We start from the raw sequence: 23,782 nt of genomic DNA, 5'->3' as shown, positions 1-23,782 counted from the left end.
GACCATTCCACACAATTTTTCCTTCTGACACTTGATAAGCATTATATGGTAATTTGGTGTAAGCAGACATGAATTTACTCAATCATAATCTCAATCATAATTTACATAATCTCAAATATGTCATCAAGCTGAACTTCCAGTTTCACTAAACAAGTACAGCTTTCAAACATGCACGGCTCATGACTCATCTTAACAGCCCTTAAACAAGCTAACTTCCTATCGCCAAGCCAACTGCCGAAAGTAGAGAAATTCATAGCTATACTCTTTCCCACCACAAAGCACACCAAAACTCATTTAGATTCAGTCTTTTTTTTAATAAATTAATGTCATTCAAAATACAGTGCCAGAACATGATGCAGCTGAACATGCTAGTAAGGTTGTCATGAAGCACCTGTGTTCATGTTAGATTGGCGGCGCCCCGCTACTGCTAGTGGTTCCTGGGATTAATGCCAGAGCAGCACTAGTCATCTGCTCTCCTGCACACAGCGTACAGAATATTCCTGAACAATTCGCTCCCCCCCAAAAAGTAAAAAACCTGATAGCTAAAGGATATCTATACACAATCACACTACAGTAATGCTTGTTATTAAATTAACAAAAAATAAAGACCTGGTTAATCCACACTAAAACTTTGTTTTACATTGGAAAAATACATCAGCAGCAGGAAGTATTATACATGAGCCAATGTTACTGTAATACAGAATGTGGAGGCATTTATTGATTAAAGCTCCACACAGACCCGCACTATGAGTGGCTGGCAATTCCTATTGCAAGCCCAGCAATTTAAGTCCACATCTGGTAAACCACCAGCTGCTTGGAAGACCTGTATTCTAAACAGACAGGTATAAGTTAGTGAAAATAGAATACATGCACTTAATACACCTTGACTGAACCCGCAGTCATTTTGCCCTGCATGTTACCATACAAAGGAAGATCTACCCTTCCTACCACAGGTAGATCCATGGGATTTGTTTATTTTTCTTTTATATGACGTTACTATACCGATACGGATATTGGTGTTAAGTGCAGCACATTCCATTACTTAGGCCACATTGAAAATTATATAACGAGCACTAAAGTAGAATATCCAGAAGTAGTTCAAATATAACTGGAAGATATTTTCAGAACAATTGTGACATACCATCCTAGCAACAATAACTGCTGTGATTCTTCTTGAACTGAAAGACTTCATAGGACTAGAAATTAATTCTTCAGACAGTAGTCAGATGCTTAAGCTCATGATATACATATAGGTTTCTCTCAATTATCAGATAGTATCTCAGATTATGGAAGCATATCTGCTTATAAAAGTCACTGATTCATACTGAATGACTCCAAATGTTAAGTAGGGCATAAAAATACAATTATGAAAAACAGGTTCAATGTTTCAATTTCCAGCCCTGTTCTTTCATTAAAGTTTCTATTTCAAGGTAACTGAGCCCAGAAGCAGGTGTGCAGTCTCTAATTTGGGAGCTATACGGGTGGTAGGGTAACCATCTCCCCATCCAGCTCAAACTCATCAGCCCCATCTGGTGAAAAGAGATATGTTGGAGGTTTCCATGGGGACTCTTCAAGGCAAGATGGATACAGCTTACCTACAGTGCATCGGAAGTCTTTTCCTAAGTCCCAGAGCACACGTTCTGATATATGCTGTCGTAGAGACCACCGATCAAGCTCCAGATCATATTGGTAGGTGGCATACTTGGCTCTCTCATTCATGTGGGTTTCTCGTATGAAGACACATAAAGAATTGGAGATTACAACAGCTCTAACACAAGGGTCAGAATACCGCTTGGCAGGGATATTAGCTGCCATTCTCCATTCATTTTTATTCACATCATAGACTTCCACAGTTACGGAAGACCCATCTACAGTGCTAGTTGGGAGTCTTATACCAGAATTGCTGCCAATATGCAATCCTCCAATATAGAATATTTTGTCACCAAAAGCAGCAGCAGAAGCAAAGCATCTACTAGTTTGTCTCATAGCCATTTCTATCCAAGCATCTGACCTGGGAAAATAACAGTACATCAAGTTGTGGGCCATTACATAAATGCAGTTATGAACTGCTACTGCTGTACTCCACTGCCATGCACAAGGCAATGGGCTTACCATGGTCCATTCATCTTTCTCAGTATCGTATCTTTCCACAGTTCTTCTGTTGAGTTCTCCACCTACGCTATCTCCTCCAATTGCATAGATGTATCCTTCACAGCAGACCAAGGATGGCTTTATACGAACAAACAACATTGGAGTCTTTGGAAACCAAGTGTTTTGCTGTGCATCAAACCAGTAAAAGCAATTCACAGTTCTGAAGGCAGCCTGAAGTTTGCTAGTTTTACTGTGATTGGTTTTTGTGTTTTTCAGAGGAACTTGCCCACCTGCTATATAGATATCATTATCAGGAGTTACAAGTGTTCCAACCTTATGCAAGTCAGCAGGAGGATTGCAAAGCTTGTAAACTTTTTCTGCCTGGGGGCTATAACAGACAGAAGAGTAAAGACTACCAGGGTTTTCAGCAGCAGCTTCAATGAATATCATCATCTCCTCTTTAGTCATACCAAGTCTTGGTTTGAAAAATTTGGGCATAGATTTGTATAATCCTTGCACCACCACCGATTTATCATTAGGTGGTAATCCTTGAAACCAGGATCGCTGTGTTACTTCTGAAAGTGCATCAATTCTGATTTGGCTAAGAACAGAGGACAAATACTGTGATCGTGATTCTGTGTTGTATTCCAGCCATAACATAGCAGCTTCACGAACTGTCTCCTCTTTTTCCACATTTAAGTTGTCACTGCTTAAAACATCTATCAGTAGATCATGTGACAGTTGCATGAAAGCATCTTGGTGGTACACAGCAGTGAACTTGTGCTCTACCATTCTCTTAGCACTTTGTTTTAACTCTTCACAGCTGAAGAGATCAGCAAAACTTAGTAACCGCACACAGTTCTCTGCATTTATTTTTTTAATTAAATATTCTCGGCATCGCTGTAACACATCTTCTACCTGTAATGCAAAAAAAAAAGAAAAAAAAAGCCAGACAACTTAAGCACAGTAGACAAAGACCTATTCCTTTACCTACAAACAAGATGCAAAAAAATACAAAAAAGGAAGAATGCTGCACTGACACTGCTAGTCACAACAGGTTTCTGAGCCAACACCACGTCATTCCACCCAGAAAGATACATGAAATTTGACTACACAATATGATTTTTTTAAAACACTGCCATGTTTACCTGACATGCAAATTGTTTGACCCTCTACATGTTTGTGCATTTTACTTAGCTTCATACAAAAGTAAAGTGCTAGAAATTGTGTTTAATTCTATTCCTTCAGAAACCATAAAAATAGGTAGGCTGTGGGATTATTCTGGTAATGGCTGCCCACACTAATGAACAAACTTGATAGTAATTTTAAAAATTATTCTCTCTTTTTTAAAAAAAGGAGACAGATGGGTATTTAATTGAAATTTAAGGAAAAAATTAGAACCAGATATTTTGGTATAGAGATTAAGCAGTTATGCATTTTTACTCAAAATACACATGATGTTCCTACCTGTAAGAAGCAAGCAGTCTCATAAAGCTGTTCTACCGTGCTGTCACTTATTGCCAAGTTACCCGTGTATGCATAAGTTATTATAATTTGTAAAGTGGCTGCATCCACATTCCTTAGATGTACATGTGTTTGTTTACTTTCACTTAGCCCACTCATGAACATGGCCCTGAAGAGAAAAATACCACATTAAGACTGTAATCTTAAGTAACTGCATTTAGTTATTTAGCCACTCCAACCAAAAAGGAGAAGGACGCCTAAGAATTTCTTGTCATTTCATTCCAACTTTAAAAATTCCTAATGTGATTTTCCATTTACATTAATGTAGTACTTACCTTAGATCACGCAGCATTTAAGATAAATGTTTTAACAAAGTTTTTCCAATTATATTAGTAACTTCCATGTTCTCTATACATTAAAATCTAGTACTCAATGTTTATGTAAGCTACCATATCATTTTTACTCCTGTGGGAATTCTGTACCAAAAGATTAAAAATTCTGGATTTTAGAATTCTGCAAAATTTTACATATTTTGTCAAAATAACACAATATAATCATACCAGTTTCAATTATTTTGGGTCATTTCAAAATGTTTTTTGACAAATAGAATACTCACTAGGCATATTAATACAGAATGCTGAGTAATAATTCATTTAAACTACAATACAGAACCGCATTTCCTGCACCCCTCAGAAGCAGTGCAAAGGCTTGAGGGAGTCGGGGTAAGGGAGGAGTTGAGGGAGAAGGAAGCAAATTGCTGGGAAGGAGCCTGGGTGTGAACTTGGAAGGTTGTTGGGTACGGGTGGGAAAAGTATGGAACAGATTTTTTGGGAGGGGATGGGGAGGGATTGTTAGGGAGCTTCGCCCATGCAGACACTGGCTGACCCCTAGCCTCTCCCATTCAGTAAGGCACATCTGCCCCGTCCCCATGCGTTCGTGCACCCCCATGTGTCCTTGAACCCTCTGTCCATGTGTCCCTCCACCCCCACTCAGACACCTACTCCCTCCATCCCCCTGTGGCCCTGAATCCCCTTGTGGCTCTGTGCCACATCCCAGCCACTCCTCAGGCCCTATGTGGCTCTGTACCCCCTCCCCATGTGTCTGTGCCCCCACTAAGCCACCCTGTCCCTGGGTGTTCCTGTACACACTCCCCCTGTGTCTCTGTGCCCCCCACTGAGCCACCACCTGTCCCTATGTGTCCCTGCATCCCCTCCCCATGTCTGTGCCCCCACTGAGCCACCCTCTGTCCCTATGTAGCTCTGCACCCCCACCCCATCACTGTGTGACCTGGCACCTCCCTCCCCCCTCTGCCTCCACTCCCATTCAGCCCCTGCCCCAGTCTGTCCTCCTGCACTAGCCCTTATGAGCCCCTGTCTACCCCCCGCCCGCCCCCCAGCATCCCACGGTGTCTCCCCATAGCCCATGTCCTGACCTGGCATGATAGCCTGGCTGCCTTCGCAGTGCTTCTCTCTCTTTCCTAGCTGGCCAGGAGCTGCTGCTGTGTTCTATTGCAACAGTGCCCTCTGGTGGGCAAAAGGCAGAACTGCAGCAACATTTCAGCAGCTTTTTTCCTCAACCAGAAAAAAATGTGCATGGCTTATTAAATATGTACATGCGCAGTAGCGCAGAATTCCGCCAGGAGTACATTTTAAACCATAAGCAGGGACTGACGTGACATGGTTGCATAGTTTGCCAGAAAAATCTAGAAATATTTTATACTTCGTCATCTTACAACAAGGACAGGCGCGTTCTCCAGCAGAAGCTACTAGACACAAATGCAAAAAACGCTTTCTGAAAAATACATGTGGTTCTCATTTTGTTTTTTAAAGAAACTCATATGGCTCAACCTTAACTTATGTTAGGTCAGGGGCGTAGAGAGGTGCTTGGGTCAACAGAAGGGTACAACTGCCTTTCATGCAAGTCTTATGGCTTATTTACTATTTGTTAAACATAGTGGACTCTTCAGATTTGGAAGTCTGGCATACGTTTTTTCTGCCACTGTTTTTCAGAAATCAGTATTTGCATAACTCCCTTCCTAAGGCTGGAAGGTCAGCTTTAAAGTTTTTAAAAAGTGAAAGTCACTAAAAGAGGATGGTTTTGTATCTTTCTTTACATATATAATAAATACCACTTACGTTACTTGCCTAATTTAATTCTGACAAGTGTTGTAAGCACCACAAATGCTATGCTTAGTTACTGTACGTACTGGCAGCTGATGAGACAAAAACTTAAGTGTTCTTTTATTAAATCAGTATTTACAACAAAAGTGTATAATTTTGCTTGTGCACAGTGTAGCATTAAGGGTAGTGTTGAAAACTTGAATATGTGAATGTTTGTCTTTAGATCAACCTTAGCTTTGCATTATAAAGATTTGATTTAAAAGACTATTTAAAATGAAAGCCAAGAAGATAGGGAAAGAGTGACACCACCACAAAACTTACATCCCTTCCATAGCCTGTGCCCAACTTCCCATTCTAATATATATAAATCAAGCACATCTTAGAAAGAGGTCTGACTGCACATTCTAATCAAATACTTTATGAGGGCTTTCACAGTTTCCAACACTGGCATCTTGTCATTACTAGCCATTCACAATGTGTGTTTGACCAAATTTAATGGCTTGTTATTTCTAGAATTGTTGCAACTCTGGAGCCAGTGACAAATACCATCTGAAAGCAGACAGAAGCATTATTAGTAGGCCCGTCGAGCGATTAAAAAATTAATTGCACGGTTAAACAATAACAGAATATCATTTATTTAAATATCGTTGGATTTTTCTACATTTTCAAATATACTGATTTAGGACTACCAATAGGGTAGTACTAAATCTGCACATCAAAAATTGTTGAGAGACAGAATTGCCTTTCCTCCTCCACTAATAGGACGCAATGGGTGGGGTGTGATGAGCTCCCCACTCAACCCCCAATCTTCCAGAAGCCAGAGAGATTCTAGGGCTTTAATATCTAAACAACCAGAAACTGAGTCCATGAGCAAGAGTCAAGGACAGCACCTTGTTATAATTTCTTTCTCCAGCAACTTTACCAAGGGAAAGAGATATGATAAGATTCTGGGCAGTTGGGCTTCCCCATCAATTTTTGGATAGCAAGTTTAGTCCTTTTAGGTGACTAAGCTTTTTGAATCCTGCACATGACTGAACAGCTATTAGGGAAAGGAAAGATCAGAAGTTACAAAACAAAAAGCATAATATTCTGCATGTGTAAAACAGTTTATCTAAAAAATGGAGGGGGGCACAAGTAAACAATGGAAGAATGTAGAAGACAATGCAGGAAAAAGGCAGACATATGAAAGTCAAGATTGGTGGTATATTGCATTTAAAAATTTATAAAATAGATAAAATGTATATATTGTGACCAAGTTCCTGCTCTACCTTGGTGGGTCTTGCACTTATTGGCGGATTTGCTCGCCTTGGAGCTTCACAGCAGCCCTCAGCTTGGCTGTTTTTCTGAATTCACAGTCCAGGTCGACAACTCCTGTGTCTGACCAGGAGTTGGGAGGATTTGGGGGGAACCTGGGCCCACCCTCTACTCCGGGTTCCAGCCCAGGGCCCTGTGGAATGCAGCTGTCTAGAGTGCCTCCTGGAACAGCTGTGTGACAGCTACAACTCCCTGGGCTATTTCCCCATGGCCTCCTCCCAACACCTTCTTTATCCTCACCATAGGACCTTCCTCCTGGTGTCTGATAATGCTTGTAAACCTCAGTCCTCTGACAGTCTGCGTTCTCACACTCAGCTCCTAGTGCCTCTTGCTCCCAGCTCCTCACACGCATACCACAAACTGAAGTGAGCGCCTTTTTTAAAACCCAGGTGCCCTGATTAGCCTGCCTCAATGGATTCTAGCAGCTTTTTGATAGGCTGATTAGAACACCTGCAGCCAGTCTTAATAGTCTCCAGAAGGTTCCTGATTGTTCTAGAACCTTCCCTGTTACCTTACCCAGGGGAAAGGAACCTACTTAGCCTGGGGCTAATATATTTGCCTTCTATTACTCTCCTATAGCCATCTGGCCCAACCCTGTCACATAATATTGTACCCCTTAAAATTGTTGTGCCTCCTTAAGCCATTTCCCTTGCAACCAGTAATTTTCACTGTGGATTGTAAGCTTTTTTTTTCAGGCTAAAGGTGATTTTATTCAAGACAATTTTAATTTCAAGATTAGGGTCTGTTTCCTAATCATGTAGAAAAAAATACCACTGTACTTTGTTCCAGTGGACAGAAAAAACCTCCCACACCACTTTTCCCCTTTCATAAATCAGCTAGCTGAGCAATAGGGGTTGGGGAAGAAGTGGAAGACACTCCTTTAGAGTAGTTTGGGATCTGATATTCCCATTTTGTTAGGAAGTATCAGCCAAGATAAAACCATGTCAGGCTGTGTATGAAAGCGCGCCAAGCACTTCATAACTCACCAAGACTGCCTCCGACTCCCCCAAAGGGAGGGAAGCAGTCACCAGCAGATTTTGTTGCGGCCACAACAGCCTCCAAAGCATGGGCAGAGATCGCAAATAGCAAAGATCACGAACAAGGTCAGCTCCCAGACTACTGCACTGGGCAGCACAGCATGGGGAGAGGAGGTGATCAGTCCTCTGTGGACAAAGAAGTGGTTCGGGACTATTTAGAAAAGCTGAACGAGCACAAGTTAATGGGGCCCAGATGCTCTGCATCCGAGAGTGCTAAAGGAGTTGGTGGATGCGATTGCAGAGCCATTGGCCATTGTCTTTGAAAACTCATGGCGATTGGGGGGAGGTCCCGGACGACTGGAAAAAGGCTAATGTAGTGCCCATCGTTAAAAAAGGGAAGGAGCATCCTGGGAACTACAGGCCAGTCAGCCTCACCTCAGTCCCTGGAAAAATCATGGAGTAGATCCTCAAGGAATCAATTCTGAAGCACTTGGAGGAGAGGAAAGCGATCAGGAAGAGTCAGCATGGATTCACCAAAGGCAAGTCATGCCTGACTAATCTAATTGCCTTTTATGACAAGATAACTGACTCTGTGGATGAGGGGAAGGCAGTGGATGTGTTATTCCTTGACTTTAGCTAAGCTTTTGACACTCTCCCATAGTATTCTTGCCAGCAAGTTAAAGAACTATGGGCTGGATGAATGGACTATAAGGTGGATAGAAAGCTGGCTAGATTGTCGGGCTCAACGGGTAGTGAGCAACGGCTCCATGTCTAGTTGGCAGCCAGTATCAAGTGGAGTGCCCCAAGGGTCAGTCCTGGGGCCGGTTTTGTTCAATATCTTCATTAATGATCTGGAGGATGGTGTGGATTGCACCCTCAGCAAGTTTGCAGATGACACTAAACTGGGAGGAGAGGTAGATACGCTGGAGGCTAGGATACAGAGGGACCTAGACAAATTAGAGGATTGGGCCAAAAGAAATCTGATGATGTTCAAAAACGACAAGTGCAGAGTCCTGCACTTTGGACAGAAGAATCTCATGCACCGCTACAGACTAGGGACGGAGTGGCTAGGCAGCAGTTCTGAAGAAAAGGACCTAGGGGTTACAGTGGGCGAGAAGCTGGATATGACTCAACAGTGTGCCCTTGTTGCCAAGAAGGTCAATGGCATTTTGGGATGTATAAGTAGGGGCATTACGAGCAGATCGAGCGATGTGATCATTCCCCTCTATTCAACATTGGTGAGGCCTCATCTGGAGTACTGTGTCCAGTTTTGGGCCCCACACTACATGAAGGATGTGCAAAAATTGGAAAGAGTCCAGCAGAGGGCAACAAAAATGATTAGGGGACTGGAACACATGACTTATGAGGAGAGGCTGAGGGAACTGGGATTGTTTAGCCTGCGGAAGAGAAGAATGAGGGGCGATTTGATAGCTGCTTTCAACTACCTGAAAGGAGGTTCCAAAGAGAATGGATCTAGACTGTTCTCAGTGGTGGCAGATGACAGAACAAGGAGTAATGGTCTCAAGTTACAGTGGGGGAGGTTTAGGTTGGATATTAGGAAAAACTTTTTCACTAGGAGGGTGGTGATGCGCTGGAATGCATTACCTAGGGAGGTGATGGAATCTCCTTCCTTAGAAGTTCTTAAGGTCAGGCTTGACAAACAAAGCCCTGGATGGGATTATTTAGTTGGGGACTGGTCCTGCTTTGAGCAGGTGGTTGGACTAGATGACCTCCTGAGGTCCCTTCCAACCCTGATATTCTATGAAAGCAGCAGCTCCTCCCTGAAGTGCCCAGATGTTGCGCCTGAATAGTTGTTACCAAGGGCAGTGAAATGGGCTGCCTTGGTGTTTGTGCTGGGGGTTCTGGGCAGCTCCTCTGGAGACATGCAGGGCCAGCGTGCATGGCACAGGAGGCAGCTCATCACTGGAGGCGGCTGCGGCATTCGGTTGCCAAGGCATTCCCCTGGGCAGCTCCCCCACTTCCGACTGGCCGGGGCATGAGGAGCCTGGGACTCCGCAGACAGCTGGTGAGTTCCCAACCCACCTTCCCCAGGGCAGGCTCTTGTTGAAGGGCCATGGAAGGCAAGGACAGAGGGTGAGGTTTGTCAGACCAGCTACCTGCAAGAGTTGTTGGCCGCACTTTAAGGCCACAAAATATTTTGTTATGAGAACCCCTACGCTACAGAGTACTCCAGAAGCACATCTTCAGAGATCACTGCCATCTTTGGCCAACCCAATTCTAGCTAGCTATAAAGAAAGGAAGGATGTATGTGACCTCCCAGGTTGGCAACCAGTGATACAGAAGATCCATGGTCATTACTAACTTATCAATCAGTTCCAGATTCTAGTTTCAAGGCTTTCACTTCCAGGGCTGGACAGACAGAAAAATGTTTCAGTGGCATCAATATGCATGACTAAGCCTGCTCCAAAATGCCAGTATAGGTTAGTTCTTCTTTCTAAAACTTGGTATGGAGAAATCCACAAAGATTTCTAAGAGAACTAAAAAATGCACCTAAGAGAAACCCCTTTTAAGAGGTTAAACGTAACAGGACCTAGTGGATTTAACACTATACTAGCAACACAGGAAGGGATTAGATAGCACTGGCACAGTAAGAATCTCAAGATTAAAACAATGCTTAATCCTCCATCCCGATGGATGAAGGATTACATGAAGTTGTAAGCTTCCGCAGAAATTCCTGCATTTAAAAGGAGCAGAAGACACTTGTTCAAGGAGCAAAGAGAACAAGGAGCGTGTTGGGCAAGGTGATGAGGGGACGGTCTCCTCTCAGTGGGGAATCCCTAGTCACTTTAGCCTATTTTAGAACCAGAAAGGACAATATATACTAAATGTCTATCTTATCTGGAAAAAGCTGTTCCACATGCTGAAGACAGGAAATGAACTGCATTACACAGCCTGAATTAACCCCAGAATGGGGCTGGTGATGATGAAACATTATTTCTTTTCTCCAAATGCTGGATGGTGATGCAATGTCCTTGGCTGGAATAAGTCATAAGATGCTAGAAAACCATACTTTGACCTTTTAATGTTACTATTACTTGAAATATTTAAGATCTCTACTATTCACTTCAGATTTGCAGCACTAACAATCTTTAAATGGGCTGTACATTCATTTTTAACTATGTACGTCTAGCATTGCTTACAAAACAATACAATATGCCTTTAACTGAATGAATGAATCATGATTTGAACACTTACCTGAAATAAGAGCTGCATGTTGCAAGAACCATCTTATGGCAGGGGAATTCAGTGCCCTCAACAATCAACACTATGTCAGTTAGCAACTGCTGTTCATAGAACAATTTTAACTGCTCCAGCAAGGATACAGCATATTCGGTATTGATCTGCCTTTCGTCCTGAGTAGACATGACTGTGTTCCATTAATATTTCCAGACTAGATTAGAGAAGCAAGGATCTTTCTGCAGGAGAAAGGTCAAATGAATGTTTCTGGTGTAACAAGAAGAAACTGCAGGAGCTGCTTGTAGCATTTAGAAATTATATCGATACATTAGGCAGTGTTATCTTGGACTGCTGTATCACAAATGTTTCAGACTTCAACCTACTACTAGGTCATCACGCACTGATTTGGTGTCACAATCTGTTCTCTCGAGACTTTTTCAAGAGTGTTTGCAGAGCTCCTGCTGAGATCTGTAATGGTGCAGCACATTAATGAGCAAAAGTGAGCTCTGAGGTAGATTTTGTGGAAACATCTCATGATCAGTGGCTGCAAGCAAGAAAATAATATTGGTTGACAAATTAATACCTTTTAAAAGCACAATTTCTTCTTTCACAGTTCTCCTGCCTAAAATGGTTGCCATTATTTGAAATAGAATTTTAACCACAATACACACATTTCTAGAAAAAATACTGAAACAAGTACAAAAATATCTAAAGGTTAAAAATAAAGATAAAGAAAGGCAGAATAGTTTGTACATGATTTTTCTTCAAGTTAAGGATCCTAGATCTATGAAATAGAACAGAAAAAATTTTTTTACGTCAATACATCTCTACAGTTGAAAAGTGAAAATCAAAGTTGGATGACAAAGTTAAGATTCACTTGGCAATACTGCATATTTATGGCTGTATTCCTCTTTCAGGAGTACCTTATATTCTTAAAAAAAATTAAGTGGTAGGAACTCCTTTATTTATTCCAGCTAATAATAAAGATAGCAAACATCTATAAATTTAGGATTTGTATTCTATCCCAGCATTAACAAAAATTCTTTTGTCTGCATTATGTACTTAAAAATAACAGCAATATTTTAACATTAGAGATGCTAGCCTTTCCATATTTAGGAAACTAGCTTCCTATTATTACTCATCATATTTCCTACATCCCACCCATCCTTCAACAAAACTACACCTGTCTATCTGTTTTGCATGCCAGATCTAATCTTTTCAGAAAAAAATTATACTATAGGACAAGTGGTATTTGGGACATGGGGTTAAAATATACTCTTACTTTTTTCTAATTTTCGTTTGGGTGACTAAATATCTCCAAAATGGCTTCACCTAACTTTACACTTGACTTATCTTTCTAGATTTCAAGAAGTGTCTCACTATATGAAGAAAAAAGTTTTAAAGAGTGGTTCAAGGCAAAGAAGTTTCTTAAGGTATTTCAGGGCAAAAAACCAGGGGAAGATACATAACTTTTGGTGATCAACTCAAGTTCTATGTTGACATGTCACTGTTATGGATGGCATTAAGTATCTGTTATTTTCAATCTTTATAATGGACCAAGTGCTGTGCTGAACAGAAAAATATTTGAATTTATTACTTTGGTTTCAGTTTAGGCAGGTGCAGAGAAAATATTTTCTTTGTTTGGACAAGTTCAGTTAAAGTTGAGTAACAGACTCAGTTGAAAGAGCAGCAAAGCCTGTTTTCCCTCTTCTCATGTATGAATAAAAAACAGGTGGGAAAGGATGAGATCTACTAATTCTAATAACTTGAAAACCATGGAGCCAGATTTTCAAAGGTATTCTAGGTGCCTTAAACATATGCACAGGCATCTAATGAGATTTCTCAAAAGCACTTATCCATATCTTTAGGCACCTTTGAAAATCTGGTCCAGGGTGACCAGGAACAATCCATCAATTCACTAACAACAATGAATACCTCCTCTTCTGCTTAATAAATCAGTTTTAAAAGCAAAATATGTTTTGACCAGCTTAGTTTTTCTTATTATCCAGCACATTTAAGACAATTAAAATGAATTTCAGTTTTCCCTTTAATAGAATTCCAATTTTCATCCAAATGCAGCTCACAAATAAGCACAAAAAAAAAAGTCTAGTAAATAAGTATGTCATTCGCCATCTTCTAACAAAATGTAAGAGTTATGTGAATAAATGTTGAGCTACATAACTGCTTAAATAAGCCTGTATAGCTGTAGCTCATGAAAGCTTATGTTCAAATAAATTTGTTAGTCTCTAAGGTGCCACAAGTACTCCTTTTCTTTTTGTATCTTCCTAGTTCACAAAGTATCACCAAATTTGGTATAAAAGCTATATTTAGTTGCAAATCAATATGCTTTAATATAGTTATACCATCCAATAAGATGGAACTTCTCAAGGAAAATACCTGAAAAAATACAAATGCTAAATAAGATTAAAATTGTTCATTTAAATTAATCAACCATGCCAACAGATCTCCATGACAAAAAGTTGAGCACAGGGAGAAGCAGAAGTTAAAACTAGCTCTGGACACTTGGGCAATATGTCAAATATGAGGCCTCGCCACTGAATAAGAAATAGGTGATTGATGAAGCAGTTCCATGCCTTAGATGTTTTTCTCTGCCTGTTCTGATACTGCCATGGCATCAGTTCTTGTAGAACTGCATCCTAAAACCTGAAGACACCAGATAGATCGTGATACTGAAGGAGGAGGACATGGAGTTCCAAAGACCTAACAGTGGACTTTGAGACATCATATGAGCCAGAGTATCTGAAATATTATACACACCACTCTTAAAACATGCTTGGACATTACCCAGCCGTTGCCAGTTTCTTCACTATCTTTTTCTCCTCCACCTGGAGGAGGTTTACTAGAGAAAAATACATCTTCACAAACATGAAAACAGGAGAATACTGACAGCTTGGCAACTGGCCACAGAGATTACATCAAGAGGAGACTTTCTACCTCCACAAGTGAATCTTCCTAGCATTCTTATCCAATGGGAAGATCCAACCTGCCTAGGGACTTAGTTCACTGAGTCAGGATGTCCAGATCTGGCAGCCCATCATTAATGGGGAGAATGAATTTATCTTTCCTTGAGCTCTAGGATATTAACAGCCAGTCTCTTCTTGGCTAGCTGAAGTTTTCAATTCCAGAACCTCCATCATATATCTTAACTTCTGGAACTGTCCAAAACAGTATGATAATGAGACGAGAAATCCAAACATCTGAGTACAGAAATTAAGATTATCTTAAACTTTGCCGTCAGTGATGTCCTAGAAAAATTTGAAGATTGAAAACTATCTTATCCTCCCCATAAATGACCTCAGATTGTAAGAGCTAAAATAATTTAACAGCAACTGCACCAACACAGCCCTTCTTCACAATCATACAGCCCAATTAAAAGATTCACCTTAGCAGAGTGGAGTTTGCTATTTGTTTAGTGTCCCAATCTTGTAAGGTAATGAGGGTAGTACTCGGCATCTTGCAAAATTGGGCCTTGAGTGTCCATGAGCCGAACAATTACCCAAGTATGATTGGACAAGAACTAAAGTGTCTCCACAGGCATGCCTTCTATGACCAGATCAGGTTATATGACTTGCAGAGATAAGGTAATTTTAATACGTAGTATGGAATTTTCAAATGCTTCTGTTTCTTGATAATTACCGTTCACTATAAGTTTCCTGACTTTTTAATGATGATCTCCCAACTCCTTAACTACAACATTCTTGTAAGGCTCTTTATCCTTATAGCCTCTCAGCCTTAATAAAGTTTGAATAGGAATAACCCTATTTGCTCTTCAGTTGAGCCTTCCCAAGTACATTTCTGAAGTAAAGAGACCAATGGAAATTTTAAAAATAAATATTTTGGGCTTTCATTATATCACAAAGCAGCAAAAAGAGTCAACTTCTTTTTTTTTGGCTTTGCAGCTCATCTGATAAAAACAGAAGAATCAGAAAAACAGATATAGTGTTATAAATCATAACCAAGTTTCAATTTTTTTCAAAAGCCACTAGTGCATGTGTCCAATCATTTTCTGTCTGCTGAAGGGAAAACTCAAAAGCCAAATGTTTAGGATGGGGAAATAATTTGCACATGATGGAAGACATCAAAACTATTCTACATCTTGTGCTAGGATATTGTATGTTTAAGCTGTGTAGCCACATCAGAAAAGGAAGCAGTATGTTATATTAAACAGCAATCAATAAGAGTCCAGTTAAAGCCGAACACTACTAGCAATCCCTCAAGTTACCCGACGCTTGACAACTGAGGGAGCCTGGACGTCACCGCAAGCAGCAGCCCTGGGCACTGATGCCATTCGAGGTCCTTCCTACTCCAGGGTCGCTCGGACCACAAAGCAGCGCCATTAGCTCCCCAGCGCCCTTCGCCCCAAAGGCTCCCCATCACCGCTTTACAGGCAAGAGGGTCTCAAATCAAAGTTTCACATCCTCCCCACCCCCCGGACAATGGGCATCCTGTGCACGGCACCCTGCTGCGCCCGGCCCACTACGACGCAGAGGGGCTACCCAGGCACCGCATCGCCCACCCGCCGCGAACCTACACCTCTCCCGCCAATGGCGAGGATCCCCCGAGCAGCCGGCCCCGTCTCCGGGCGCAGCCGGGCCGAAAAAGGGGAAAGCACACGACGACCCCCCCCCGCTCTTCCCCCTGGGGCCCGCCGCGCTGGGAGCCAGGCGGGGGCAGCCCGCTGCCTCCTCCCCGCGCTGGCGGCTGTTATTGCCGGACTGTTCCGGTGCCCCTCGCAGCTGCCACGCCGGGCGGGGCCGCACCGAGAGCCCCGGGGGCCGCACCCAGGCCACAGGCCGCACAGAGCCCGACACGGCAGCGGCGCGGGGGCCTCCCAGCCAGGGAGCATCGCCAGGGGGCCCTGGGCAGAGCCCGGGGGCTACTCCCCAGAACCGCTCGCACGGCACAGGCCGCGGCGGAGCGGACGCTGCCCGAGGGCGGCGGGGGCTCGGTGCTGCGCGAAGGCAGGTCCGCACTCTCCTTTCTCCTTCCCTCCCGTGGGAGGGGGGACGAACGCAGCCGCCGTGTCCCTCTCCCGCGCCATTTGCCCGGACAAACCTCCGGCCGCCGATTCCGCTTCAGCCTCAGCGCCCGCGGGGAAGGATCCGGTCAAACCCGGGCTGCGGACGGAGGCGGTCGCGCGCGCGTTCGTTCTCACCTCCTCCCTCAACGGCCGTTAAGATCGGCGGCGCACGCCCCCGCCATCATGCGCGCGCTCGGCTGTGGGCGGCGGGGAACTCGAGCCGCGCTCCCACTGTCCCGCCCTCCTTACGCACTTCCGTTCCTCGCGCACATGCGCGAGAGAACCACCGCCCCCCCCCAATCCCATCCCTTTCGCGCAGGCGCTGTTTCTCACGCGCGCCAGGCTGGGACCCAGGCGCGCAGCGCTACTGTTGACCTCCGGAAACCGACTGCTTTTGGGAGACTGGGCAGATGCAGGGAGATGCGGGGAGGTCATTGCGGGGGTTGCTGGGAGGGAGGAGGTCACAAGAAGGGACCAGTACGCCTGCGCTCAAATCAAACTGGCGGGCGGGGTAAGGCGGAGAGCGCCCCCTGCTGGCAAACAGCGCCCCCTGCAGCCTGTAGCAAGCGCGAGACGCTGAGGTTCGCTTCGATTCCCGCCAGCCTCAGTCCCCATCCTCCAGCCCTGCCTGGGCGTTTGGCGGCGCCGTCTCCGCGCTGCTTCCTCCCCCGCTCCTCGCTTGTCTCGTGCGGGCACATGATGCCGCAGAGGGAAGGCGGGAACCTACAGGGGAGCGATAGCTGGGGTGTCCTGGAGAGAGGAGGCAAGGCACCTGCAGTGATGGCCCAAGGATGAAAAGATCATGAACTGGGCTTTAAAACCGGCCGATTTTTCAAAATAATAAATGTTCGGTGCTCTGTGTCTACCCTCTGGGGTTTGAGCCTTCAGCCTTCACATTTTCCAGCTTTCTTTTCTGCCCAGAGGGGGGTCAGCGATTTACTTTGGAAAACGAAATGGAAGCAGAGAGTCTCTTGCATGATCACATGGCTCCAGGAGTTGGGGCTTAAAAAATATCGTGAGACTTGTGATCAAAACAGCTGGAAACACTGGAACTAAGGGACAGAACAAGCCAATGGGAAGGTGTGAGGAGAGTGAAATCATCGTTCCTGCCCATACAAGAGCTCATTTCATGACTGGGGCCACTTTGGGGGAAACAGAGCTGACCACCATAGTGTGAGGAGACAAGTTAAAAAAAGTAGGGAGAAAGTTCCCTACTTAGATATAGGCTTTGTCTAGACTGGAACCTGAAAGGTAAAGCTGTCATTCAGAGGTGTGAAACTTCTTACCCCTCTTCCCCCCCACCCCAACAACAAAAGTTTTGCCAACGAAAAGGGCCAGTGTGAACTGACAGGAGAGCTGTCCTGCCAACAAAGCTACCACTGCTCTTTGGGGGTGGCAGTTTTTTGTCAGCGGGAGAGCTCTCTCCTGCTGACAGACTGGCTACACTGTACACTGCCTTTTAGCGGCACAGCTGTGTCACCAAAAGGTGGGTAGTGTAGACATAGCCATAGAGACTCCAATTTATCCATATCTCTCCCTCCTCACATCATGCTTCTCTTTTTTCTCATTGTGCCTGCCAAAAATAATAGGTGCTCTGTGATTCACTGGTATGTCTCAATGAAGTGACAGTTAAAATTCCCACATTTTTAGAGACTTTGGATTTGGATCCCAATCATTTTTCTATCATTAATTTTCATACATTTCAAGTGTTGGAGTATATTTTGTTGGAGCAGACACACCTCTTGCTTAAGCAGGTAGGATGTGATTTTCAGATGTTTAATTCCCTGTGTTGACATATAAAACCACTAGTCTCTTACTTTTGTTAGTATGAACAGTGACCAATAAAATCAACAAATAAAATTTGACACAAATGTTTTTTATGCTTTCTGAGGACTTTTTTTCACAAAAAGATTCTGTTTTGAACTACAACTTTAAGTTCAGGATTGATCATATTTTGTTTTTGCCTGTGATCTACATCAGTTAGTTCACAATTCTTATACATATTGAAAATAAAATGCATGGAGGTGTTTGCAGGATTTGGGTACTGTTACCTGGAGTCTTCTGCCTGTGGGTTGGAACACTTGCTGCTCTTCCTGCTCCCTCCATTGGCTACCACTCCCATTGATTGATGGAAAAGGTCCCTGGATCACTATTAAATGAGCCGCAGGTGGTGAAGGGAGTGGAAAGTGGTAGTTGTGTTCCATAAACAAGGTGAGGTGAAGGTGTGGTTAGTCTTTTGCTGGGCTGTAAGCAGCAGCATGGACCTTAGTTTTGTGAGGACTTTGGTGGGGGAGGAATAGCTCACCTTTGTAGGGCTTGCTTTCTTCAAAGTTCAAACTAGCTGTTTGAGTGTCTGGTCTTGAAGAGTGGGTGCAGTAAGAGTGCAGTAGGTTCATGGCGGCTAGTTAATCTGTGTTGAAACTGTGTTCTAGATGGAATCTGAAGAAAAGAGGACTCTGCCCTGAGTGCTTTTCTTTCTCCTGAGGAGTGAGCTGTGTACCAATCTGTAACAGGTTGTTGGTTCAACTTTTATTGTCATTTTACTTTTATGAAGTCTTTAGCTCATCAAAATGTTTGCCTCACTTCATACCAGCTAGTGCCAATTGTCTTACTTTCTAACCCCTCTTTTACCAGTTGTAAGTTAATTGTGGACAGCAAGGTGCTTCTTGTGCAGGTTGTTTCAGAGGGATCTGGTGGTATATAATTTATAAGAAGGCTTAACTCTGCTCATCTAGAAAAGAGAAAAATTCTGTTGTGGTTTTGTTTTGGCTTCTCTAGATTCCAGGGTGTTTTTTGTTTTTTTTTAAGAGTGGATTTTTTTGCTTTTGTTGTGTGGTGGGGGTTTTGGTTTTTTTTTGGGTTATATGCTCCTAAGTGGGGTGCATAAAGACTGTCTTGATTTTTGTCATTTGGCTTCCTAGTAAGACAAATGACAGCTGAGTGCCAAACTTCTTGGCTTGATAGAAAAATCAGGTTTCCTATCTCTAGATATTACTGTGGACTTTGTATCTTTGCCCCTAATGGGGCAGAAATGAAGGCAAGTAGAAAATTTTCAAGATGGAGTTGCACGGGTGTAGGAGAACATTTTTATTTTTTTTTAATTTGGACACTTTAGTCTGTTCATCCCTGCAATACTGTGACTTGTTTAGAAGTGTGGGATCTGACATGTCCCTTGGCACTTTTTAAAGTGGCAAATCCTGATCACTCTTTGTCTTTCAGCTTAAAAAATGAACACTGCTCCAGCTTCAGAAAATGGACCATATTCCACAAACCACACAAGACCCTTTTTTTATGCGCAGCCAACAGCACAACAACCTTTCCCAAATCCATGGTACCTCAGTCATGTATATAATCCATACTGCGTACCTGCCCCAGGTAAGGCAAAATAGAGCCATCTGAGGAAAACATGCTTTTAAAATTACTACCCGAGTGAAGGAAATGCAAATTTTATATTAAAGCACTTTTCATCTGTTGTGTAACTTTTGTATTTCCCCTAATATCATGGAGGCTAGAATTAGTGTAGAAACTGAAGGCATCTCTCTTAAAATGTGCTCTCCTTGTCTGTTTGTTCAGCTATATTGTAAACTGGTTTTTGATGTCTGTATCACGAGTGGGACAACACCAAATGAACTGGACAAGAAGAGTAAGTTTCCTAGGAAGAGTCTGGTAAACAGAAGCAGGCAGCTTCAGCAATTGGCAACAATAGGAAAGCCCTTTTACAATGGGATCACTACTATATCATTTGTCTATGAAGAACGTTGTGTAAAATCAGTTTGGCTAACTTTAGTCAAGGCAAAAACTTTGACATAACTCAGAGCTGAACTTGTAAGATAGTCCTGGTTTTGAAACCTTAATGGATATTGAATGAGTACCCTTGTGTGGTAAGTGCCTGTTCTTATTTACAGTTTGTGGAGAATGGGCGTTGATGAACAGACTGACTTGCCCGAGGTCCTACAGGAAGAGTGTGGCAGAGCTGAAATAGAAACTGTCAGTCAACTTCCAGTTTCATGTTTGGGACACTTCTCTCACTGTGGGGCCTGTTAAAAGGTTCCATGCCAAAGCCTGCATTGTCAGGGATTTTAAGTGGAGGAAAATGTCACTTGAGCATTGTCTGGGAGTGTCTACTAAGATTTTTAGCTTAAAAACTAAACTACTGCTTTGACATCCTATCAGAAGTATGACCTCATAATGCACATTCTCCCTAATAGGCACAGGGACTACTGTTGTGGGATATTGACTGCTTGCTACTGGGACGACTTAGGGCTCAAGAGAAACTGCAAATGCTTTATTGAATTGTACAGCACAATCCTCCAAAAGTCCATTGCTTTAAGCTAATGAAAAATGGGGGGACTATATGGAGGCTTCTAAAAACTGAGTGGGATTTTTTTAAATATCCTGTGTACTGTAATAGCAGGGCAAAGGGAGAGTTGAGAATGTTATGCCTGAAGCTTAGCTTCACTTGCCTTGTGCATTTAGTTATTTCAGTCTTGTTTCTAGTAATTAAGTATAAATCTGACTCCATAAGAGGCTTTCAGTAGCTGTTTTTATTATTGATGGCTTTCTGATTAGTCTTGGCTAATATGAGACTGCATAGTTTCAAGTAGAAACTTCTAGTGAAGATCAGATCTTATTAAAGTGCTCATAACATACTTTAAGAGTACATACTATTGCCCAATAAGTGCTTAGCAATGCACCTATTAATTACATTTCTAACTGTAGTTAGAGATGTTCTTAAAAGGCATTCAATAGACAATAACTTAATAGATAAAAGCTCTAGCAGTTTGGATGGAAAATTTAAATCTTATGCTTCAGGAATTAGGAAGAAATGTAACCTATATGCATATTACCCTGTAATTGCTAACTTATGGAGTTCTTGCACTCTCCTCTTAAGTATTTGGTACTAGACAATGTTGGAGGTGGGATATTTGACTAGATAGCCCACTGATCTGAGCTAGCATGGCAGTTCCTATGTACCTAATGAATTCGGATGACTTTCAGCTTTTATTTCAGAAGATAGTGCTGTTTATGTAGACAAATGCATCTCTCTCTCCTTTTTCCCTCTTTAATATCTGTAGGTTTCAGAAGTGGAAATCCATATTTTCCATTTTATTCTGTTGCACTACATGAGTACCCTGGATATCTTGTTCCACAACATCCCATGCACACAAGAGTTAACAGAAGACCTTATTTTAATGTTCCCCCACCCTCTCCTCTGTTTTATCATGCAACAAGGTTTAGACATTATAGTGGCCCTGGGAAAAAAACAGTGACCAAAGAAACACAGACTGATCCTAGACAGCCTGAAAACAAACCAAAAAAGCATCAGGATCTCCGTATAGAAACGAAAGGCTGTGAAGCAGGAAATATGGCCTGTGTTTCTTCTGGTAAGGGTACAGAAACTGAAAGTACTTCAGTGAAACAAGATTCATCTGGATCTTCTCTTGTGCCAGAAAGAGACCTTCAAAATAAGGGGTCTTCCAGCTCTTCACAGTATAGAAACATTCCTTCAGGAAGCTATGCTTTTGAGAAAGAAGAGGTCAGAATAGAGTATGGAAATGGCTCTCCTGCAATTCAGCTATGGAAGTCCTTTAAGGAAACTATTCCTCTGTATGATGTGGCAAGTGGTAAACCAGTCCCAGAGAATATTGTGCAACGTGACTTGTTTTCTGTTAGCTCTTGTGAAGGGGTAATATATAGTCCTCATGAAGGGGAGGAATTGGTGTCATGCACTTCTTATTCAGATGAACGAAAAACTGCTCTCTCTTTGAAGCAGAGTGGTGACGATGGGCAGGAAAAAGAGGTCCAAAATAATGAAGTAAAACTAGACGCAGAAAAGCAGGGAAATACAAGCCAAAGGGTAAAATCTTCTCTAAATGAAGCCAGGGCAGTGCAAATTGCTGAGCTGGCCAGAACTGTTTGTAATGATCAGCTAGTGGCAAGGCAGGACACACTTTTTAAAAAATCTAGTTTGAAAAGATCTGCTTCAAAAACTTCTGAAGAGGAGTCCAACCTTGTTCAGCAAGCAGGATTATTTCCATCCAGTACAGAAATAACACATGACTCAAGTCCACAGCAGAAAAAGCTAAATCAGAGCCACAGTTCAACCAATGTAACGGATAAAAGCTTATGGTGTGAAGAATCCATGGAGAAGTATGTTCCTTCTAACAGCTGGCTAGCTTGCGTGGATGACATGGACACTAACTACAACTATAATATTTGTTTGCCACAAAGGAATCGTCAAAGTGTACTCAGTTTGTCTTCTGATGAAATGTCTTCTAAAGATGAAGGATCATCAACTGATGATGATGTACCAGTGTCTTATTTTGTCCCTGACTATGTGCTTCAGAAGAGCATGTACGCTTTCCCAAAAAGTACAGAGGGCTCAGAGAAAGAGAAAATTAAAAGTGGTGGCTCCCTTAATGAAGATGAAGTGGTAGGAAGGGAGCAGACCAATATTGTCAATAGCCAGAACTTCAAAAGCTGTTCAGAAGTGAAGATTAAAAAGATGGCCAGCAGAGGTAGAAAGATTGGGGTCCTCCCTAGATCTTCTGGTCAGAAGAAAATCTACTCCCTAAAGAAAAAAGCTGCTAAGAGTTTGTCTCTGTCAGAGGCTGAAGACTCTGAAGAATACTTTGTGGCAGAGGAAGAGGGTGACAGCGAGGATGAAGATGATGAAGTTGAATATTTCGTTCAAGAAGCCGCTCCATATGGACCCTTGATCCCTGATAAAGGCAGTTTCTATAGACAGATTGGACAGAGGGTGCTTTGGAAACCACCTAAAAATGCCATACCAGCTCACTTGATTAGCTGGCCTGCTCAGGAGAAAATAAAAACTAAGAGTAGGTTCTGTGAAAGCACTGGTCTGGCTTATAAATCAGGTGAGAAGGATCAGGATGAGGTTGTGTACAGTGATTACGGGTACTATGGAAAAAAGAGGCTTACAGCAAAACAAGAGGGATCTGAGCATCCGAGAACTTCACAGAGGTCTTCAAGAGGTGAGTTAATATGACTGGGATAAAAGTGCTGTGGGATCATAATTCAGAATACTTTGCAGCCTGTGTTAACGCTCTAATTCTAAGTGCTAGCTGTATCCCTAAAACTGTGAAGGCTAAGAAAGAGAAAATGCTGTCGCTTTCCTAAGTGACTCTTAGAGAATTGTAGCACTTCTGGCCTTTAGTTAAAGAACTATAGTGAACCTACTAAAACAAAAGGAAGTTTTTTTTTTTCCACACAATGCAGTCTGTGGAACTCTTTGCCAGAGGATGTTCTGAAGGCCAAAACTATAACAGGGTTCAAAAAAGAACTAGATAAGTTCATGGAGGATAGGTCCATCAATGGGTATTAGCCAGGATGGGCAGGGATGGTGCCCCTAGCCCAGTTGTGGGCAACCTGCAGCCCACAGGCTGCACTCGCCCCCTCAGGGTAATCCCCTGGCAGGCTGCCCGCAGCTCCCAGTGGCCGCAGTTCGCCGTTTCCTGCCAATGGGAGCTGTGGGCGGCCATACAAATGTAAACCAACTCTCTGGCAGCCCACCAGCAGATTACCCTGACGGGGCTGTGTGTGGACGGCAGGTTGCC

The 23,782-nt window shown here is 42.8% G+C and overlaps 2 protein-coding genes across 4 annotated transcripts; one reads left to right on the top strand and one right to left on the bottom strand.

Annotated features, from left to right (window-relative positions):
- Nucleotides 1-299: 299 nt before the first annotated feature.
- Nucleotides 300-16,462, bottom strand: KBTBD2 (kelch repeat and BTB domain containing 2). 3 transcript variants are annotated; one of them, XM_077811059.1, is made up of 4 exons: nt 16,341-16,462; nt 11,183-11,708; nt 3,559-3,724; nt 300-3,009 (listed from the first exon to the last, which is right to left on the bottom strand). In XM_077811059.1, exons 2-4 carry the CDS (start codon nt 11,350-11,352, stop codon nt 1,474-1,476), a joined length of 1,872 nt encoding a protein of 623 aa, XP_077667185.1. In that variant the 5' UTR covers nt 11,353-11,708; nt 16,341-16,462; the 3' UTR covers nt 300-1,473. The 3 variants fall into 3 exon arrangements, with proteins under 3 accessions (XP_077667185.1, XP_077667184.1, XP_077667186.1); XM_077811058.1 differs by having other exon boundaries at nt 16,241-16,435; XM_077811060.1 differs by lacking the exons at nt 3,559-3,724; nt 16,341-16,462 and having other exon boundaries at nt 11,183-11,346.
- Nucleotides 16,463-19,432: 2,970 nt separating this feature from the next.
- LOC144260169 (uncharacterized) lies at nt 19,433-23,528 on the top strand. The gene is made up of 2 exons (XM_077808724.1): nt 19,433-19,580; nt 21,281-23,528. Exons 1-2 carry the CDS (start codon nt 19,433-19,435, stop codon nt 23,212-23,214), a joined length of 2,082 nt encoding a protein of 693 aa, XP_077664850.1. The 3' UTR covers nt 23,215-23,528.
- Nucleotides 23,529-23,782: the final 254 nt, after the last annotated feature.

This window comes from Eretmochelys imbricata, chromosome 2, assembly GCF_965152235.1.
Source record: "Eretmochelys imbricata isolate rEreImb1 chromosome 2, rEreImb1.hap1, whole genome shotgun sequence".
Lineage (NCBI taxonomy): Eukaryota > Metazoa > Chordata > Testudines > Cheloniidae > Eretmochelys > Eretmochelys imbricata.
Note: the sequence above shows the minus strand (reverse complement) of the source record. Positions and strands in the feature narration are given on the sequence as shown.

Excerpts from the sequence above, each read along its gene's own strand:
- KBTBD2 (XM_077811059.1), bottom strand. The coding sequence starts at position 11,352 with ATGTCTACTCAGGACGAAAGGCAGATCAATACCGAATATGCTGTATCC. Across the intron at positions 3,725-11,182 it reads ACATGCAGCTCTTATTTCAG|GGCCATGTTCATGAGTGGGC; the intron begins GTAAGTGTTCAA and ends TTTTCTCTTCAG. Across the intron at positions 3,010-3,558 it reads AGACTGCTTGCTTCTTACAG|GTAGAAGATGTGTTACAGCG; the intron begins GTAGGAACATCA and ends TTTGCATTACAG.
- LOC144260169 (XM_077808724.1), top strand. The coding sequence starts at position 19,433 with ATGAACACTGCTCCAGCTTCAGAAAATGGACCATATTCCACAAACCAC. Across the intron at positions 19,581-21,280 it reads ATACTGCGTACCTGCCCCAG|GTTTCAGAAGTGGAAATCCA; the intron begins GTAAGGCAAAAT and ends TAATATCTGTAG.